This window comes from Bos javanicus, chromosome 3 (genome assembly GCF_032452875.1).
Source record: "Bos javanicus breed banteng chromosome 3, ARS-OSU_banteng_1.0, whole genome shotgun sequence".
Classification (NCBI taxonomy): Eukaryota; Metazoa; Chordata; class Mammalia; order Artiodactyla; family Bovidae; genus Bos; species Bos javanicus.
The window spans coordinates 113,128,509-113,150,005 of record NC_083870.1 but is presented as its reverse complement, the minus strand read 5'-3'; the positions used below and the strand labels follow the sequence as shown (position 1 = coordinate 113,150,005).

Genomic DNA, 21,497 nt, shown 5'->3' with positions numbered 1-21,497 from the left:
ATTTCAGTGTCTCCACCATCCCTCTAATAATTACATCACCATTTTGGCTGGATAAGCATTCCGTGTTTGTTATTATGGGAATGCTCTTGACAGACAAGCCTCGACTGCTTTCTTTTTCCTACACAACTTTCTGTTTTTTTCCTGGAGTTAATTGCCATATTTTTCCATTGGTCCTCACTCTCCCTCTGTAATTCTCTCTGCCATGAGGCCAAGAGCTTTCATCAGTTTCAATGCCCTGCCGGTTTCTCTCCCAGGGCCTCTGGGTCTTCTCTGCAGACCGGTGACCTCAAGGTCTGATGCAGAGCCATGACTTAGGGCCCGCCCTCTCCATCATCCAGGAAATCCATTCACCCCTGTCTCACTTGTATTGGATCCCCATGTCTTCCTCTTCCTCAGCTTACACCTTCATTTTGGTAGAGCAACATCTCTAGCAGCTTTCCAAGAAAGGGGATGGGGCGAGACACTTTTGGAGGCTTCGAATGCCTGAAAACGCTATACTCGCACTTCCCTGACACAGCTCTAAGTTGGGAATAATTTTCCTCAGGGCTCTCGAGACCCTGCTCCATCATTTCTGGTTCGCAGCATTACTACTGAGACATAAAATGTCATTCCGATCCGCCTACATGCAGAAGAGTTCCCAGGCAGGCCTGACTTCTGTCCTGGGAGAGTTTGCTTGAAGGTGGCCTTGGTTGGCATCCAGGACTTTGGATTTGAGAAGGGTCCCCAGCATGCCAGGAACTAAGAGCAACTCACTATGCCTGTGCTACCTGTACGAACAGTGTGGTTTATGCTGAATACTAGTTTTCCTCCTGGGGTACAGTCATGGGGTCACAAAGAGTCAGACACAACTGAGCAACCAACACTAACTGGGCTTCCCCTGAGAGTCTGGACTCTGGGTGTGTACCAGGCTGAAGGTGACTAGGCGACCAGCTCAGTTCAGTTCAGTCACTCAGTCGTGTCCGACTCTTTGCGACCCCACGGACTGCAGCACGCCAGACCTCCCTGTCCATCACCGACTCCCGGAGTTTACTCAAACTCACGTCCATTGAGTCAGTGATGCCATCCAACCGTCTCATCCTCTGTTGTCCCCTTCTCCTCCCACCTTCAATCTTTCCCAACATCAGGGTCTTTTCAAGTGAGTCAGCCCTTCACATCAAGTGGCCACAGTATTGGAGTTTCAGCTTCAACATCAGTCCTTCCAATGAATATTCAGGACTGATCTCCTTTAGGATGGACTGGTTGGATCTCCTTGAAGTCCAAGGGACTCTCAAGAGTCTTCTCCAACACCACAGTTCAAAAGCATCAATTCTTCGGTGCTCAACTTTCTTCATAGTCCAACTCTCACATCCTTACATGACTACTGGAAAAACCACATCCTCGACTGGATGGGCCTCTGTTGGCAGAGTAATAATGTCTCTGCTTGTTAATATGCTGTCTAGGTTGGTCGTAACTTTCCTTCCAAGGAGTAGGCATCTTTTCATTTCACTGCAGTCACCATCTGCAGTGATTCTGGAGCCCCCCAAAATAAAGTCTGCCACTGTTTCCCCATCTATTTATTCCCCTGTGACCAGCCCCCAGTGAAATCCTGGGATGCTGAGTCCCTAACAAGCACCCCTGGTAGATGGCATTTCACACGTGTTGTCACAACTCAGCGAGGGATGAATTCAGCTCGTGCTATGTACCTCCGAGGGGAGGGGCTTCTGGAAGCTGCTGCCTGGTCTCTCCTGGACTTCACCCCAGGCATCCTTTCCTTTTGCTGACTATACTCTGTGTCCTTTCAACCGCAGTGAATCACAGCGATATGACTCCATGCTGAGTCCTGGGAATTTTCCCAGAGACTCAGTTAACCTACATATGATCTTGGGGACCCATGTTGTTGTTCTTTAGTCACTAAGCCATGTCCAATTCCTTTGCGACCCCATGGACTGTAGCCCACCAGGTTCCTCTGCCCATGGGATTTCCCAGGCAAGAATATTGGAGTGGGTTGCCATTTCCTTCTCCAGGGGATCTTCCTGACCCAGGGATCAAACCCAAGCCCTTTAATGTCTCCTGCATTGGCAGGTGGATTCTTTACCACTGAGCCACCCGGGAAGCACTGGGGACCCGTGACACAGTCTGTAATCTATCTTTTGCTTTGAAGTTTTGGGGATCTTTTCTTAGAATCTTAGTATTGTGAGACTTTTCAACACTGCTATGCCTCAGGCTATGTTGGAATATGGTGGGCCGTTTTTAGTCTGGAAACTGGTGGTGTTCAGACCTGAGGACCTTTCTTGAATTATTTCTTTAATGAAATTTCTCACCATTTCCGTGTTTTCTCTGACTGACTGATTATGTTGGTACTGGATCTCCTGGACTGGTCTTCTAATTGTTAAAAACCTCTTCTCTCCTATTTTCCTTCCTTTTATCCTTTTGTTCTACTTTCTGGGAGTTTTCCTCAATTTTATCTTTCCACCCTTCCTTTGAGTTTTTATTTTAAAATTTTCTGAAAAAAATTCTGCTATAATGTTTTATTTCTTCTTACCAATCTCCTTCCACTCCCTTCCTCCTCCTCCTTTTTCTTCACTTTTATTTTGTTCTCTGAATGTTCCTTGAATAGCATTCTGTTCTGGTTTCACGGCCCAGTTTCTTGTAAACCATCATAATTTATTTTCTCCAAGTTTGTCTTTTTGCTTATTTCTGCCTTGAGTCTTCTCCTATTGCAGGCTTCCCTCCAATGACTGGGGGTCCTTGGGTCCCAACTGTGACAGTGGGGACTGTCCAGCAAGGTTTCTCCATGGGGTGATCTCATGGGCTGATTCATGGGGAACCTCTTCATGGCAGTGTCTTTGGATTTTTGTTCCTGGGTTGGTCATCTTCCTGCCTGCAGGTAGTTGGCCTGGCTGGCAGCATCCCAAGCTGGGTAAGGATACAGGCTGGCATCTCAGCATTCAGAAATACCTGTTGTCGAGTCCTCTGTATTTGGTAGATTCCTCCGCCCTCACCATGCCCGGGTCTCCCAGTCCCTAACCTCCTCAAACTTTAGGTCTTCTGCCTAACGTGTGAGGGGAAGCCACTGGCTGTGTGGAACGGACGGGGAGCTGGTGGGTCTAAGTCTTTAAAAAGATTTGTATCCAATCCTGCTGTTTATAACCCCAGCTTCACCCTCACTCCAGGCGCCCCGATGCTATCAATTCCTCAGCCCTTTGTGGTTCTGTGGTGTGAGTCAGGCGTCTCAGCTTTTCCTATGATACATTTAAAATTTAGCTGTTTTGGTTCCTATGGCATGGTTATCATGATCCATCACTTTTCAGAATTGTGTTGCCCTCATTTTCTTTCCTGTTTTCTTTGTCCCTCTGAGTTTTGCCTTTACGAAGGGAAAAGACAATCCTGTGTGTGTTCAGCTACCCTCTTGAGCTGAAGTTTCACTCAAGGGAAATCGTGGGGGTTCCCTGCTCTCAGAAAGCCCATCGGCCTTATCAGCAGCGGTAAATGTGCCACGGCATGAGTCTTACCCACTACTGGAATGCCCGAACTCTTCCAAATCTGCTGCTGTTAGGCTGTGTCTCCTTACCTCTAAACGTATGGATTTCCTTCACATCTACTTGTAGGACCGTGTGGCTTCCCTGGGATGTGAGGTCTTGCTGGCTCAGAATTAGTATTAAAGTGAAAGCTGCTCAGTCGTGTCTGACTCTTTGTGACTCCATGGACTATACAGTCCATGGAATTCTCCAGGCCAGAATACTGGAGTGGGTAGCCTTTCCCTTCTCCAGGGAATCTTCCCAACCCAGGGACTGAACCCAGGTCTCCCGCATTGCAGGTGGATTCTTTACCAGCTAAATCACAAGGGAAGCCTAAGAATACTGGAGTGGGTAGCCCATCCCTTCTCTAGCGGATATTCCTGACCCAGGAATCGAACCAGGGTCTCCTGCATTGCAGGCAGATTCTTTACCAACTGAGGTATCAGGGAAGTCCCGATTAGTGTTATTAATATTAATATGAGTGTTAGCAGGTTCAGTAAGTGACCCACTTGTTCCCACCCCTTGTCCCTCTCCATCTCATCTATTATTAGGTATGGGCAGGTCTACCCCCAGAACCTGTAGATCACAGGCTCCCCTGGTAGCTCAGACAGTAAAGAATGGGCCTACAATGTAGGAGACCCAGGTTCAGTCCCTGGGTTGGGAAGATCCCCTGGAGAAGGAATGGTTACCCACTCCAGTATTCTTGCCTGGAGAACTCCATGGACAGAGGAGCGTGGTGGGCTATAGTTTATGGGGTCACAAAGAGTTAGGTAGGACTGAGCAACTAACATTTTCACTTTTGGGTTTCCCTGGTTGGCTCAGATGGTAAAGAATCTGCCTGCAATGCAGAAGGCCCGGGTTCTATTCCTGGATTGGGAAGATCCTCTGGAGAAGGAATGACTACCAACTTCAGTATTCTTGCCTGGAGAATCCCATGGACAGATGCAGGCCACAGTCCACGGGGTGGACATAACTGAGTGACTGAGCACACCTCCAGAACATTCCCAGTCTGTCCATTTTTCCCCATCTCAAGCCACCACCACCTCTTGCCTCGCTGTCACAGCCCTTTAATTGGTCTCTGCATGTCTGCCTGCCTCCTGCCATCACTTATTCTCAGCACAGCAGCTAGAGTTCATTTTAAAGGCAGATCACACCATGCTCCTGCTTAAAACTTCTTTAATGCCTGCAATGTGGGAGACTTGTGTTTGATCCCTGGGTCAGAAAGATCCCCTGGAGTAGGACATGGCAACCCACTCCAGTATTCTTGCCTCGAGAATCCTCGTGGACAGAGGAGCCTGGCGGGCTGCACTCCATGGGGTTGCAAAGAGTTGGACATGACTGAGCGACTAGGCACTCACTGGTGGCGCACTGCACTTAGAGACCATCCTGGGTCACCGAGGCCCCATGGTGGGCACCAAGTGCCCAATCTCTGCACCACCTGTGCTCCAGCCTCCCCACCTCCTCACACTTGGAACTTGCTGACTCCTTGAAACCTCTGCCCAAGGGCCTCTGCCCCTGGTTTTTGCATAGCCAGTATCTTCTTGATGCTCAACTGTCAACTCCAACGGCATTTTGTCATTTCCTCCATGACTGGCGTGTCCTTCTATTTAAGTTCCCAGACGAAGAGTTTACCACTCCCTGATGCCTTCCTGGTTTGTGTACTCGTTTCTTTCTCTCCCTGACCCTTCCTTGGATGTAACCTCCCTCGGGGCTAAGAGCACACCCGGTTAGCTCAGCTTCACACCTCCAGCACTCCGCAGGTTGTAGCTGCTCAGTGAGTGAGAACATTATGATTTCCTTACGTGGCAGCTGGCCTTTCTTACGTGTGGGAGACCTTGATGCCAGAGCTACTAAGGAACGTGGTGACCAGAACAAGGCAAGGAAGCTCCAACACCTGCAGTCAGAGAGTTCCTCCAAGAGGGCAGCACTTTACAATAATCACCACGATTGGAATCTGACTGCGTCAGGACTGCTAAGGACACGCCTCATCCCACCAGCCCTCACAGCAGCCCTATAGGAATCCACTTTACAGACGTGAACATGGAGGCTTGGAGTAGTTCAGTCACTCGCTCAGCGTCACACCATTACTGGCCGCAGACGTGAATGTGGTTTACCCAGAGCCCCTTGTCCCTGAGGCACGCTGCCTCGCTAGTACCCGCTACAAAGAAGCCACCGAAACACACAGCCACATGAACTGTGTTCTTTCACTGGCCTCACAGTCATTCATTCATTCGTGCACTCAGTATGTGTTTATTGATCACGTATTCTGTGCCAAGCACTGTTCTAGATTTTGGGAATTTAACAGTGGACAAAGACCGCCCACCCCGCCCTCCTGGGCCCTGTGGAGCCCACATTGATGGTGGAGGGGTCAGGAATTTATAAGTGACATTACCAGTGCTCAATTGGCAATCACTGAGCACGCACCGACAGGAAACCAGGTCCTGTGCGAGAACTTGTGGATTCCAGGGTGAGTGAGGGGAAGACCCCACTCTTTGAGGGAGGGGACTTGTGAACAGGTAATTGTGTTCTGATATGACAGGTGCCATGACAGAGGATGAGCCAAGCCCCATCGACACTGAGGGAAGACAGGAGCCAGGCTGGTGAGGCCGCAGACAGCTGGCTGGCAAGCCCAGGGCATCTGTGCTTCTCTTTTAAGGGCTCACAGACCCACACCACAGTAGTTCATTCTGGACTCCAGCTGGGTTTTCTCAGGGCCACTGGTCTCCAGCTCAGCTCTATCCCTGCTCCAGGATCTCATGGCACCTCCCCAGTGTCCACAACCCACAAAAGTGTACACTCACCCCGCAGACGGTAAACCCGTCCGTGCTCCCCAGCCCCCAGGAGAACATCTCCAACTTTTACTCTGCATTCAAGGCCCTGCCCACATCTGGGACCCCATGCCCCACTGCTCTTCCCTCCAGGGCCACAGCAAGTAACCTTTGATTTCCCTAACATCCTCCTGCATTCCTTGCACATGCCATTCTCTGAGTCCAAGTGCCCTCCCCTCCCCTACCACATACTTGAATTCCTATTCAGCCTTCAAAGCCCCAGACAGAGCCACCTCTGTGGTGGGAGGCATCTCTGCACCACCTTACCAACAGAGCTAATCAGTCCTCCTCCAGGGCTAAGCTCACATCTGACACACGCTGTAATACATGCTCACGTCAGCTTTCCCTCCTAAACCACAGATTCTTGGAGGGAGGGCCAAACTCAGGGCTGGCCCACAGGAGATGTTCAAAAGAAAAATGTCCATTGAATTAACTGACAAGAATTCCCAGTGCTTCTCAGAATCCTGACAGGCGTTTCTTTCAATTCAGAAACCTCAAGCAAGCGGGCACTCTCTGACAATCTCCTTACTCATCTGAGGCTTCCGTTTCCTCTTATCAAAGTTGGGTCCACCCCTTTCAGTTCTAAGTCAGTCTCCATGACAGTGAAGAGGAACTTAGAGTTCTAAGCTGATCTCTCACGAGTCCTCCGTGCTCACACCTTCATTACTGAAGGTTCCCTGGTTCTCCTGCCCAGGTTGGCAGTGGATGGATCAGTCCTGCCCCTGCCCTGTGACCCCAACTCTGTGAGTATGACAGCCGCCACACTCCAGTGTTTAGGGGCTTCCTTTCCTGCGCTGTCCTCCTCACTGCTCCCTGCCTCCCTCAGAGCTGCCTTGGAGGGATAATTATACCATGATGATGGTGCTCATGCTCAGCTGCTTCAGTCATATCCGACTCTTTTCAACCCCATGGACTGTAACCTTCCAGGCTCCTGTGTCCATGGGATTCTCCAGGCAAGAATACCGGAGTGGACTGCCATGTTCTCCAGGGGATGGTGGTAACAGTCAATTTTATTGAGCATCTGCTAGATGCTCGGCACTGTGTGCTTTGATGTTTACTTAAGACTCACGGCCGCCCTACAGGATGCTACTGTACCCATTTGACAGAGTAGTAAACTGAGGACACTGCTCTGTCTCTACTCCAGGAGGGGCTTCTACCGTGACCACAGAGTCATGGACACGCTGTAGTTCTTGGCAATTTCAATCAGCTATCTCTCCACCAGGATTTGGGATGGGCCCTCCACACTCCGTTTGTGCAGTAGCCCATTATTCATAGTTCCAATCTGGTCGGTCCTAGATAACCTGCACATTCCTTGCTAGAGAGGGCTCTAGATCAAGCTCACAAGCAGCTGACCTGAGACTTCAGGCTGGGCTTCTGACACCTCCCTACTCCATCTACCTGCTTCTCCAGGCTGTATCCCACCTCCTGCACAGGGCTGGTCCCCAGACTTCCATCCGCTTGCTGCCCTGAGAGCATCCCTTGGACTTTGGTGCCTCAGCCCAGGTGGGACTCAGGAGCAGGTTTCAGGACAGGGCAGATGCATATGGGGCAACCCCCATCCCCTGGCCTCTGCCTGGACACTTTGCTGTGGGGCCAGTGCTGCTATTAGGCACAGGGAGGTACTCTCACACACATTAGCTCGTCTACTCATGACAAGCCTATGAGACATTACTATTATTCCCATTTCACAGATGAGAAAATGGAGGCACAGAGTGGTTAAGCCACTAGGCCAACATGATACAGCAAGGAAGTAGTGGAGCCTAGATCTGAACCTGGGCAGTCTAGCCTCGGAGCCTATGCAAGTTCTTATCCTCTGTCCTGCTGTTCCCAGCAGAGCATCTGGCATCAAGTTTTTGCTGAACAAACAATTTCCCATGGAGGTCCAACTCTAGGGTTTCTTGGGGGCAATGGGAGGAATCTGCAGGGCTTGGCTGTCAGGCCAAATATCTGCCCTCTGAATACTCAGCTCAGGCCAATGTTCTCAGAGGGGCGAAGCTGTGGCTTGTGTCCCCTAGAGACCTGTGTGGGACATGCCGTGACCTGCTCCCGTCTGCCACCTCTGCTGGCAAGAGCTTCAGGGCAGGTGGTGCTGACCCAGGACAATCTCTCAAGATCACTTCAGCTCAGGGCTAAATAGCAGAGGTCAGACAGTGTGGAGCCCACGCTCCCAACAGGCACCTGCTTCGCAAGGCTAGTGAGTCTGGATTTCCCCAGTTTCTCAACTCTGGCCATCAGTCATGGTCTCCAACGGTCTCCAGAATATTCTATCTATCCCACAAGCCAGGCCTCTAGCAGAACCAGATGAGAATTCCCCACTTCCAGATAGCAAGAAAAGGGTTTTCATGTAACCACATGTATACAATGACTATATGTATGTGCATATGTGCATAACTACAACACAAGTTTAATGAAAAAATATTTATCTTTACTCTTTGCAAGGGCTTCCCTGGTGGCTCAGACGGTAAAGAATCCGCCTGCAATGTGGGAGACCTGGGTTCAATCCCTGGGTTGGGAAGATCCCCTGGAGAAGGAAACGGCTACCCACTCCAGTATTTTTGCCTGGAGAAACCTCATGGGCAGATGAGCCTGGTGGGGTACAGCCCATGGGGTCTCAAAGAGTCAGACATGACTGAGAAACTAAGCACAATTACTCTTTACAAAACTCCTGTGATGTTTTCTGCTTTCTTCTCTGTTCTTTCTCTTCTCATACCACTTTATTAACAACAAAAGATTCTGATCATGCCTGGGATTGCCTGGGATTCCTTTTCAGAAAAAAACATACCTTTATAAGTATGTTCCAAGTATTGCATGGGACATACTTATACTAAAATTTTTCATTGTTTATCTGAAATTCAAGTTTAACTGGGTATCCTGTATTTTTATTTGCTAAATCTGGCATCCCTAGTTATATGCTACTAAACAGATTTTGAATCCCTGAAGGATAAAAAAAACACTGCTTATGGACCAGAGGGACTTTGTCTTCAGGGGTTTGAAAACCTGAACTGGAACACAAAATGTTGTGTTAGGGTGGAAATTTATTTAAGGGATGAGTCTGTGGTGCTTAGTACTGTCTCGGGGAATCTGTCAGCCTTGTGAGGATAAACCAATATCAAGTGAGGAAATGGGGCTCAGAAAGTATCATGCTGTGATGATACATGGGCTCCCCCCCATTGTACAGATGGAGAAACTGAGGCTTGGAGCTGCCCCCTCCCTGGCAGGCGGGGCTCTGAGCCCAGGCAATGATGTCAGGGCCATATCAGCATTTTCCACCACTCTGCTCTGTTGCCCCCCAAAATTCAGTTTCCCTTCAGGGGTCCCGCCCCCAAGAGCCTCTCTCTAGCCTTTCTCTTTCTCTGAGCTTGCCACACTGCTGGCTCTCACTTTCCATCCACACTGACAAGGCTGCCAACTCCAGACTCTGCCCCCCAAATTGCCTCCTAGCCCCAGTTATTCTCCATCCATCACCTGTGGCTTCCAGCACTCAGTAATAGCTGAAATCATCCTACTGACATACTTACTGGCCACTCAGTGCAATGGGATGTAAATTCCACATGGGCAGAGTCTTTGATTGTTCTGCTTGCCCAGGATCCCCAGTGTTTGGCCCATAGCAGCTTCTCCATTAGCCTTTGGTGTGGGAATATTTTCCATTTTACTGATGAGACTATTTGAAATGCAAAGCCTCAGTTGCCCAGAGTTGACTCCTATGTGCTAGGCTTTCCTAAGGAGCCTTCCATGTGGATTAGTTCACAGGGACCTTATCATCCCCATTTTACAGATGAGGAAACTGAGGCCCAGGAAGGTTAAGGGTCGTGTGCAAGGTTACACAGGTGCTAAGCGGCGGAGCTGGGAATGTCCAGTCTGAATTTAGAGCCTGTGACATTAACGCCAGGCTGAATTGTGTCTGTGCTACCCTAGGGATGTGCTACCCTGATTTGATCAGCAAGGCCTGAACCAAGCACAAGCATGACCACGCACATTAGCCCGCCTCCTAGTAGGAAGAGCACGTACGTATATGGAACCACCACCCAGGGCCAAGCGTAAGCTCGTTTCCCCAGAGTGGGAGGAAGCAGGTGGAGCATCTTGGCCAGGCCTCAAGGTGTAGGGGGCACAGGAGGGGAGCCTGAGAACTGGAGAGGCACCACAGGCAGGGTGGGGGCTGGGAGGTACCCCAGCAGAGGGTGGAAGGCTCCTGGTAAGACTGGCTTTCCCGACAGCCTGCTCCGCATAGCCGGTGGCCACAGGAAGGATATCTGCAGAATGAGGATTTTATGGACGCAAGGGCCTTACTTTTCTTGTGGGTGTAGAACTTGTCCTCAGAACTGTCCTTGGACTTCTTAATGATCAGTTTCCCAGACTCGACATCGACCTTGAGCTGCAGTTTCTGAGGAATCCCCAGAGATTCTGCCTTCACCTGTGGAAAGAAGGAAGAGGAGGGGAGGGGAAGAAGAGGTGCTGGTCATCCCTTCTCGGTGCTTTCTCAGCGCCACCCACGAGCCCCTTGTCCATGTGACCGGGCGGCCCTTGGCCATGTGTCCCTCCCGTGTGGGACTTCTGGCTTCTATTTCTGAGCCTTCTTTGCCCCAGGGGGAGTTTTTGCTGGCAGCTCCTGAGAATCGCTAAAATGTGGAAGGAGCCCAGCTTCTCTGCTGTGTGCACATCAGCTGTTCTGCCAAAGGGTTTGGTGGAGGAGACGGATGAGCTACTAGAAGATGCTTTATTTGCTGATTAATCTGACAACACTCAGAAATCTGATGAGTCACCTCCTTCCAGAGGATTTTAGTAATAGATTGAAGCTCCCAGGCTCTGTTACAACCAATATATGAAATTTACTGATGACAATTAGGAAGAAGACAATTGTCTAGGCACTCAGAATATGGACATGTATCTTCTTTTTTCCCTTTCAACTATAAGCAGTATCTCTTGGCTCTGTACATTTTGTTTTTATTTTATTATTATTATTTTTGCCATGAGGTATGTGGATCTGGGCTTCCCTAGTAGCTCAGACAGTAAAGAATCTGCCTGCAATGCAGGAGACCTGGGTTCGATCCCTGGAGATCCCCTGGAGAAGGGAATGGCAACCCACTTCAGTAGTCTTGCCTGGAGAATCCCATGGATGGAGGAGCCTGGAGGGCTTCCAGTTCATGGGGTCCCAAAGAGTCTGACAGCACTAAGCAGACATGCATACACACACATGTGGAATCTTAGCTCCCCAACCAGAGGTGGAAGCCTCACCCCTGTAGTATAAGCACAGAATCTTAACCACTGGACCACCAGGGAAGTCCCAGCAATACATCTTAATACAAAATTTTCATCAGGGCTCAGAAGGACACGGGGGTGGGCATCCCATCCTGTTTTGGAATGTGGAACCAGTGCAGGCCAAGACGCTCCACAGTGTCAGGGGAATACAAGAAAAGCACATTTTTGAGGCTGGAGATTCTAACTCAGTCACTTCCAAAGAAATCATAGGAATCCCCTCTCTCCCGCTAACCCCCACCTCGAGGCACTATTTTGCAGCCTATTCAGGGGGCCGCCTGTTTGATGACACTCACTGCCCCCACTTGGAGAAGGATGAAGTTTTGGTGTCTTGGGTCAATGAGAAGCTCTTCCCATGGGATCCTCCCCATGAAGAACGCTCCACAGAGTCACCGAGACACCCATCCTAACATTTCTTCATCTTTCCAGGGAGTCAGTTCTCCTGACTTCCAATCTCAGTCAGCCATCGGGCTTCCTGCTGAGCCTAGAGCCCTCCTTCCACTGGGACCAGAAGGCCGGACAAACCCCGTGGAGCACAAGTTTATGGACACGAACCTCAAAGGTGACTGGTGGGATGAGTGATCGCCGGTGGGGAGACTCCGGACCCTCATGCAGCAAGGCCTTGACCTGTGGGCAGAAACGCACGAGGCTTCAGGTTGGGAGGCGATGAGAAGCCAGCTCGGGCTGGGACAGGGTCACAGGGACACCTGGGCATTCTCCGAGGGAAGAGAGGACCACAGAGAAGCCCAGGGAAGCAGCAGGACTCCCCCCAACACACACCTTATCTTCAATAGAGGACAGGAGACTTGTCAGTTGGCTGAGCTTGGCCACCATGTTGATGGGACTGGCCTCACCAGGTACCTGGGATGCGAGAAAAAGAGCAGGTAAGGACGGGCTGCTCAGGGCCAGCTGTGAGAAGTGTCAAGCTGAGCCTAAAAACATACTTCCAGAGCATCTCTGGGCTGAGGGACAGGCTAGGGGAGGAACTTCTGGGGTCAGAGGTTACAAGGTCATGCCAAACGTGTTCCCAAATGGCTGGATTGTACATCCTTGCTGAAGCAGGTACTGTCAGATGAGCCTGCGTGTTTTTGTTAAAGAGGCAGCAATCGTTTGGTACCTTTCACCAAAATGAGTTGAACCCGGAAACAAAAACAGGATTACCCTGAAATTATTTTTAGGTTCCAATTTTAGGCTTCATCCTGATTTCCCCACCAACAACCCCACAAGCAGGATTACCGTCCCTCTTTGCAGGTAAGGAAATCAGGGATATGATATGTACAGTCATCTCAGAATTATCATGACCTAAAAGCACGCCTTCCTTTCCTGTTCCCTCGAAATCTGCTGCTCTCCCAGGGCTTCTCACCGCCTCTACTCGGTTACAGAAACAAAACTCAAGGTCTGTCCTGGATCACAGCATTTCCACCCTCCTACGTGTACTGCATCTACTGGCACCTCTGCTCGACTTCCAAAACACAGCCAGGCCCTGCTCCAAACCCCCTCACCTGCCACCAGGAGAAAACAATGGTCTAAACACTTCAGGACTTGGTGTGACCACCTCCTGAGCCCCAGCCACACCCCTCCAACCTTCTGATCTGCCCATGGCCCGGAGCCACACTTCCTGAGGAATCCTAGAAACATAAATGTCACCAGGGGAGGCCACTTCCTTGCCATTCAGGTCTCAGAGTCACAAAGAGGTCTTCCCTGACCACCCGCGCCAGACGTCTCTGCTAGATCTCCATCATATTGATTGTCTATCTGTCTGTGGTCTGTTTCTCCTGCTAGCACGTAACCTCCGTGAGGACTGGGGCCAGGAGAAGTGTGTCCAGCGCTGCGACCTGGGGGCTTGGCCAGAGAAGATGCTCAGTGAAGTTGTTCAATGCGTGTGTGAGGCTCAGAGAGCTGACGTTACATGTCCGAAGTCACACAGCTAGTAAAGGCACAGCAGGACGTGAAACCATGTCTTCCTGGCACCAAGTCCACAGTCTCGAGCATTTACTCACAGAAGAAATCTTTACAAAGCCTCGATTCTGTGCCAGACAGGGTGCCAAGGTGCTGGAGGTATAGAGCTGAAAGGACACCATCCCCACCCTCCAGAAGGACGAGAAAACCAGACTGGACTATTCCAAACACTAAGCAGGGTAGAATGAGGGTGATCACCAACTAGGTGCTGCCCCGTTACCACCACCCACCCCCCAACAAGTCAGCCAGGTCACACAGACTCTGACCTCAATTTTCCCTGGAGAGGGGAATGGCTACCCACTCCCGTATTCTTGCCCAGAGAATCCCATGGACAGAGGAGCCTGGAGGGTTATAGTCCCTAGGGTCACAAAGAATCAGACACGACTGAGCAACTAACACTTTCACTTTTTTCCATTGACCACTGTATCTTTAAAAACTATTGTTATTTATTTATTTGGCTGCACCAGGTATTATTTGCGGTACGTGGGATCTTTAGTTGCAGCCCGCGGGATATTTTAGTGGCAGCATGAGAACGCTTAGTTGCGGCAGGCGGGACCTAGTTCCCTGACCAGGGATTGACATTGGGAATAGCACTGCAGAGTCTTAGCCACTGACTACCGGGGAAGTCCCCCATCAGCGACTTCAGTGCATTCCTTCTGCCATCACTGATCGCCATCATTTCTAACCATCAGCAGCGCGGCCACTATAGCCACCCCCCACCACAACCATCACCACCATCATCACGGCAGTCAATATTTGTCAAAACTTTCTGTAATTCTTTTTGGTTTGGCCCTTGCTCCTTGATAAAGCTCCCCATCAGTCTACAGTGATTATTGATCAAGGGAAGGGCTTGCTGGAGTGGAGCTGAGATGCAGGTAAGGATGGAGCAGGAGAGCAGGTGGGACAGTACAGGATCCCTTGTTTTAGGGAGATCTCTTGTTTTTCTCAAAAAGAATCAAGAAGATAAGCAGATTCAAGCCCCCTCCTCCTCCGCCAGACACTCTGGATCTTCACCCTGGTCGTCACCTGGTGGTAAGATGGTATCTTTCCCATTATCTCTTGCAATCTGTGTCTTTTGGGGCAAAGATGTACAAAGTGAAAATGAAGCTACCGATAAAGTGGAGTCAGTTCTTGGAACAAAAGGTATTAAAGAAAGCTGGAGTTTTGCCTGTACAACCTTGTTAGGTAGAAGAATGCACAACAGTATGTGAACTGTGAACTTCCAGATGTTCAAGCTGGATTTAGAAAAGGCAGGGGAACCAGAGATCAAATTGCCAACATCCACTGGATCATTGAAAAAGCAAGAGCATTCCAGAAAAACATCTACTTCTGCTTTATTGACTATGCCAAAGCTTTTGACTGTGTGGATCACAACAAACTGAAAAATTCTTCAAGAGATGGGAATACCTGACCACCTGACCTGCCTCCTGAGAAATCTGTATGCAGGTCAAGAAGCAACAGTTAGAACTTGATATGGAACAACTGACTGGTTCCAAATCGGGAAAGGAGTACATCAAGGGTGTATATTGTCACCCTGCTTATTTAACTTACATGCAGAGTGCATCACGTGAAGTGCTGGGCTAGATGAAGCACAAGCTGGAATCAAGATTGCCGGGAGAAATATCAATAATCTCAGATATGCAGATGACACCACCCTTATGGCAGAAATAGAACTAAAGAGCCTCTTGATGAAAGTAAAAGAGGACAGTGAAAAAGTTGGCTTAAGGCTCTACATTCAGAAAACTAAGATCATGACATCCGGTCCCATCACTTCATGGCAAATAGATGGGGAAACAATGGAAACAGTGATAGACCCTATTTTGGGGGGCTCCAAAATCACTGCAGATGGTGACTGCAGCCATGAAATTAAAAGACGCTTGCTCCTTGGAAGAAAAGCTATGACCATCCTAGACAACATATTAACAAGCAGAGACATTACTTTGCCAACAAAGGTCTGTCTAGTCAAAGCTATGGTTTTTCCAGTAGTCATGTATGGATGTGAGAGTTGGACTATAAAGAAAGCTGAGCGCCAAAGAATTGATGCTTTTGAACTGTGGTGTTGGAGGAAACTCTTGAGAGTCCCTTGATCTGCAAGGAGATCCAACCAGCCCATCCTAAAGGAAATCAGTCCTGAATATTCATTGGAGGGACTGATATTGAAGCTGAAACTCCAATACTTTGGCCACCTGATGCGAAGAGCCGACTCATTGGAAAAGACCCTGATGCTGGGAAAGATTGAAGGCAGGAGGAGAAGGGGACGACAGAGGATGAGATGGTTGAATAGCATCACTGACTCGATGGACATGAGTTTGAGCAAGCTCCAGGAGTTGGTGATGGACAGGGAAGCTTGGTGTGCTGCGGTTCATGAGGTCGCAAAGAGCTGGACACAACTGAGTGACTGAACTGAACTGAATGCACATGACCGTGAGATGGTGGGCATGCTCTGCCTGGCATGTTTAAGATATATGAGCTCATCTACACTTCTCATCTATTGACTCTTCCAGTCCTTGGTTTTCAGATGGGGACATTGAGTCAGAGTGGTGAGTCAGTTGTCCAAAGTCGCACTGTTGGTGTTGACCTGAGATTTGGGTCACTGGGTCTCAACTGGTGGAGCTCTTGACCTCTGGGGACATCTGATAAGGTCTGGAACATTTTGGGGTTGTCAAAACTGGGGGATGCTAAGGATATCTAGTGGGCAGAGGCCAGGAAGTGTTAACATGCTACACTGTACAGAACAGTCCCCCATGACAGAAAATGCTCCAGCTCCAAATGTCACTAGCGTTGAGGCTGAGGTCAAAATTCACAACTCAGCCTCAATGTGGGCAAACTGATCTGAGTGCCACCTGTGGCTTTACAGAAGCTGACCCATTATTTCACTGTGCTTTTCAGTTGAACTTCAGAAGATGTGGGCTCCAAGGTTAGCAACTCTCCATTCTCACGTAGGGCAGACCCAGGGCTCTCCCCAAACCTCACATTTTGCTAATGCTGCACTTTGCACCTCCCAGCAGTTTCTCAGATACACTCCATGCAGGGGTCCCCATCCTGTCTCGCTGACCTAAGGGAAAGGGCCTTGTGCTGGTAAGAGGCTGCCACCTCCAGATGTGCCACCCAGGCAGTTTCACTTACTCCCTCACATAACCCTGCAGTGGCAGATAGAACTATGCCCATTTCACAGATGAGGAAAGCGAAGGTGGGGGCATAGTCATCTATTGAACTTGGATGTTTCTGATGTACAGCTCAGGGTTCTTTCCTATACCCCGGGCGGCCTCCGAACTCCCTTTTCCATTTGTGAAATTTCTGAAGGCATCAACACAGTCTCTGGTTTTTCAAGTCAGGGTCTCAGACAGGAGGGTGGCAACCAGAACCCTTTCTCTACATCCTGACGTCACCCCCATCCTGTCGCCACTCCAACCTGCCACCGAGTGCAAACGCGGTGGCCGTGACACGCAGGGCAGCACGCTGGGGCATGACTGCTCTCAGATTATCTGGAAGCTTCTCCCTCTTCTAATTGACTTCAAAGGTTTGGGTGTGTGTTGTTATAGTCAAACTATTTAAATTTTACTGTCTGGTAGGGCTCCTGTTTTGTCAAGATTCGCTTTTACTTTCCCGGAAACGAGCACATCCTTCACTTGAGGTACATTTTGCTTGCCATTTTTTTCCCCTGATGAATTTTTAAGTTGTACAAACAGAATACAAAAACATTTTCTCAGTAAAAAAAAAAACTCCAAAAAACCATCTGGGCAAACGTGACCCAGGTCGCTTCGACTCCATTCCATCCCCTCCTTGTGGTGACCAGAGGAGCTTTTTGGGGATAAACACGCCTGGTACAGTTTCCATGTGTAGACTTACACCCTAGTTTGCTTTTTCCACCCGACAGTATAACTTGAAGATCTTTCTACATCCATGCATCCACCTTAGTTCAGAATTCTGCATCCTACTTCTTGCTTTTAGAGACAAAGCTACAATAAACACCTTTGCCAACAACTGTGCAAATGTGTAGACCCTAAGGCAGCTGCCTACAGGTAACTGGCTTGCCTGCAAGATGCTGAGCATTTAACATTTTCATGCAAATGGCTAAACTGCATTTCAAAAACCCATCTGCACTCACAACTGTGAGCGATGAACCCATGAGTCCTGACCTCTGTGTTGGAGCCAAGTCCTGACTTCACCAATCAAATTTGCCCATTGGAGAGGCAAGCAGAGCTTTGCAGCTCATTTTTGGCTACTAATGAGGTGTTACTAACATCTCTTCAAGGGTATCCTGGCAATTCCCAGTCCCTCTTCAGTAAAACAGCCTTTTAAAATCCTCTCCCCATTTAAAAATTTTGGTTGCTTTTACTTAATCATGGGTGGTAGGGTTTGCCTTTTAAACATGTTAATTCTGTTTTTAGCTTTGCTGGGGACACTTTCTGTGACACAGGCAACTTGGCAGGTCTTGGCTCCCAGTGTGTGTGTGTGTGTGTGTGTGTGTGTGTGTGTGTGTGTGTGTGTCTCAGGGGGCCCACCTTCACCTGCTCTTCCTGGGGTAAGAGGCGGGACCAAACCATTAGGCACCTCCAGTTTTTGTCAGTTTCTGATGAGAAAAGGAGCTGCCTTGTCTCCTTTATTCAGCACTAATAAGGAGTTTTGCTGGCAGTTCCTCAAATCAAAATTCAGCGGGGGCGGGAGGCATAAACCTGACTGAGGGGCAGGATCCTGAAGTTCCTTCGCCCTAGAGGTGGGGTTCCAGCAAAGTCCCTGGGACATGGATTTCCTATTCTCCCCACCTCCCCCCAACTATCCCCCCAGGCCCCTCCCACACCTGTTTCATCAGCTCCCAACGTCTTTACCTGAGGCCGTGGACGCAGGCCGGGGGAGAGCTGCTGGTCAAACAGCCTCTGCAGAGATTCCAGGGTAGGGAGGGCCCGGATGACTTCGCTGGGGGCGGGGGACAGGGTGAAGGGCAAGCGTTAGTGAGGACCAGCGCAGCATCGCGCACGGGCTCCAGCTGGACACGCGGGGTGCCCACACCCACTCTGGCAGAGGCAGAGATCCTTCGCAGAAGGGCAAGCCCAGGCAAAGATCCAGGCCTGCCAGAGCCCCCCCACTCCTGCCTGTCCCCCACCAGTCCCGCACTGGAGCCGTGATGCAGAAATCTGATTCACCTCTGTTTAGCCACACTCAGCTGCGTAAGCCTGTAGAAACTCTGAATCGAGCAACCCAAAACGACTTAGAAATAATTTAGTAATCCATGGTCCCCAACTTGAGTGTTTATAAGAATCACACCCTCTCTGAGTGTTAAAAATACAAATGTCTGGGCCCCAAACTGATTTGGTCTGGAATCTGCATTTTAATTCTGTGCCCCAGGGGCTTCTGGTGGGGGCAGTCTGTGCTTTCTGGTTCAAATCCCCTCCTAGCAGCTGAGGTGGACGCCCCAGGGAGGTCTGTCATTGTCTGACTCGCTGACAATACCAAGACTTGATTGATTCTCTGTTCCCATCTCATCTTCTATTTTCCCATTGCTTTGGACGGGGTGAGCAGACAATTTTGAGTTCTATTTTTCATCTGTTATTTCTTCAAAAACTGTTCATGTTTTTTATACATTTAACATTCTTAGTGGCTTCCAAATATTCTATCAAGTAAATGTGCCAAAATCAATTGCTAGATATTTGGGTTATTTTGAGATTTTGGTAACTTTAAGTAAAGGCTGCTGTGAACAGCTTTGTTCATATCGCTTTATTTTTCAACTTAAAAAATTCTTTTTAATTGGAGGATAATTGCTTTACAATATTGTGTTGGTTTCTGCCACATATCAACATGGACTAGGCGTAGGTATGTGTGTGTCCCCTCCCTCTTGAACCTCCCTCCCACCTCCCACCCCATCCCACCCCTCTAGGTTGTCACAGAGCCCTGGATTTGAGCTCCCTGTGTCACACAGCGAATTTCCACGGGCTATCTAGTTTTACATGCAGTGACGTATGTTTCCCTGCTGCTCTCTCCTTCCGCCCCCCGCCTCCTTCCCTCACTGTGCCCACAAGTCTCTTCCTCATGTCTGCATCTCCACTGCTGCCCTGCAGATAGGTTCGTCAGTACCAGCTTTCCAGATTCCATACACATGTGTTCATGTTTGTCTTTCTCTTTCTGACTTACTTCACTCTGTACAATAGGCTCTGGGTTTATCCACCTCATTAGACCTGAGTCAAAGGGGTTCCTTTTTGTGGCTGAGTAATAGTCCACTGTGTATATGTACCAAAACTTCTTTATCCCTTCATCTGTCGATGAACACCCAGGGTGCTTCCATGTCCTAGCTCTTTCTTCTTTACTTATTTTCAATTACAGTTTCAAGGCAACCAGAGATGATGGCTCTTGATCAATATTGCTAAGCCCTTGAGTGATGGTGGCTTTGGGCACTATTCCAGCCTGCTCATCATCTGTGCTATCTGAATTCTGTAGTTCTCTCCTCTCTCTCTTTCAGTGGACATAACAGTGCATTTCAATACTGATGGATTGATTTGCATATCTTCAACTTCTAATGTCTAAGTGTTTTTCTGTGTGGTTGGTTTTTACTGTATTTCTCTCCCTAGAAATTTCATGTCCATTGTCAGTCTTCTGGTGGGAATTTTGTTGCTATTTTTGGAATTTTGTTGCTATTTTTATACATTGGCATAAACTACTTATTGCCTTGATTTTTATTTAATCTATGTGTTGTGGGTTCCCCCCCCGCCCCATTCTGTTGTTTTCATCCTAGGTAGGCTAGATTTTATTATAAAATGCTTTATAGCTTTTTATTGCTCTATTTTTCATCTTTTCTTTGGAAATTTTTTGGCTTACCTTAGTTAAAAATTTGTCATTGGTATTTACTTGTGAGTAATTAGTTGCTCATTTAAATCAGTTTCCCACTCTTTTAAAAGCTATGTTATAAACAAGGTTTTGGAGGGTTGTTGTCATATCTTTTTAATTCCTTACTTCATATGAAATTTTTAAAAAAATACGTGGTGGAAATAAGTTCACCTTTTTCCGTATTGCTATTCATTGTCACTCAACTGCACTTGCTCTTTTTTTTTCCACAGTTCTTTTGAACTAGTTCCTTGCACAAGCTCATCTCAAATATGATAGAATTTCTTGCCAGAATCTGTACCACTCATTCAACAAAAACTCTGGAGCTCCTCATGTACTAGACAATGCCATGTTCACACGCTGACACATCTCTCTGTTGCAAGGATGGTGTTGCAGTCTACTGACTTTGATCGGTCACCCTGGGGACTCCTCTGGGAGCCAAGGACAGGGTGCGGGCAGGTAACTGGCCCTCCAATTTTTTGCTTCTTTTTGCTTTAGCAAAAATTTCTCATGCAGTTTCTTTTTCTTTTGTTAAAATGTTTAATGGAACGATTTTAATGTTTGCCTGTCAAGTGTAATTGGTTTTATATTTGACACATATTGCATTGTTAAGGAAGTATCCCTCTATTCCTTTTTAAAAAGTGGTTTTTAAAAATTAGAAATTACTTTTATCAGGTCTATTAGGACACCTATGCAAATGATTTCTTTATTTTTAACCTACTGCATTGGAAGGACTGATGCTGAGGCTGAAACTCCAATACTTTGGCCACCTCATGCGAAGAGTTGACTCATTGGAAAAGACCCTGATGCTGGGAGGGATTGGGGGCAGGAGGAGAAGGGGACGACAGAGGATGAGATGGCTGGATGGCATCACCGACTCGATGCACATGAGTTTGGGTGAACTCCGGAAGTTGGTGATGGACAGGGAGGCCTGGGGTGCTGCGATTCATGGGGTCGCAAAGAGTTGGACACGACTGAGCGACTGAACTGAACTGAACCTACTGCTAAATTACAATGTTTTATTTTGATTCGCTTTTGGAATGATTTCTTAGATAAAGCCTACATTTTTCATACCACTAAATTATATTTGCTAGAATATTACTGACATGTTATATACTTACATTAATAAGTGAAACTGGATATA

General features: G+C 48.4%; 1 protein-coding gene across 1 annotated transcript in view; it reads right to left on the bottom strand.

The window, feature by feature from the left end:
* The window catches only part of INPP5D (inositol polyphosphate-5-phosphatase D), a 137,098-nt gene that overhangs the window by 45,704 nt on the left and 69,897 nt on the right, over window positions 1-21,497 (bottom strand). Inside the window, exons 6-9 of the mRNA XM_061412651.1 lie at window positions 18,367-18,454; window positions 12,359-12,439; window positions 12,134-12,205; window positions 10,613-10,736 (exon numbers count right to left, since the gene is read on the bottom strand). Of these exons, the coding sequence (XP_061268635.1) occupies window positions 10,613-10,736; window positions 12,134-12,205; window positions 12,359-12,439; window positions 18,367-18,454 (365 nt within the window). The remainder of the gene's footprint in view (window positions 1-10,612; window positions 10,737-12,133; window positions 12,206-12,358; window positions 12,440-18,366; window positions 18,455-21,497) is intronic.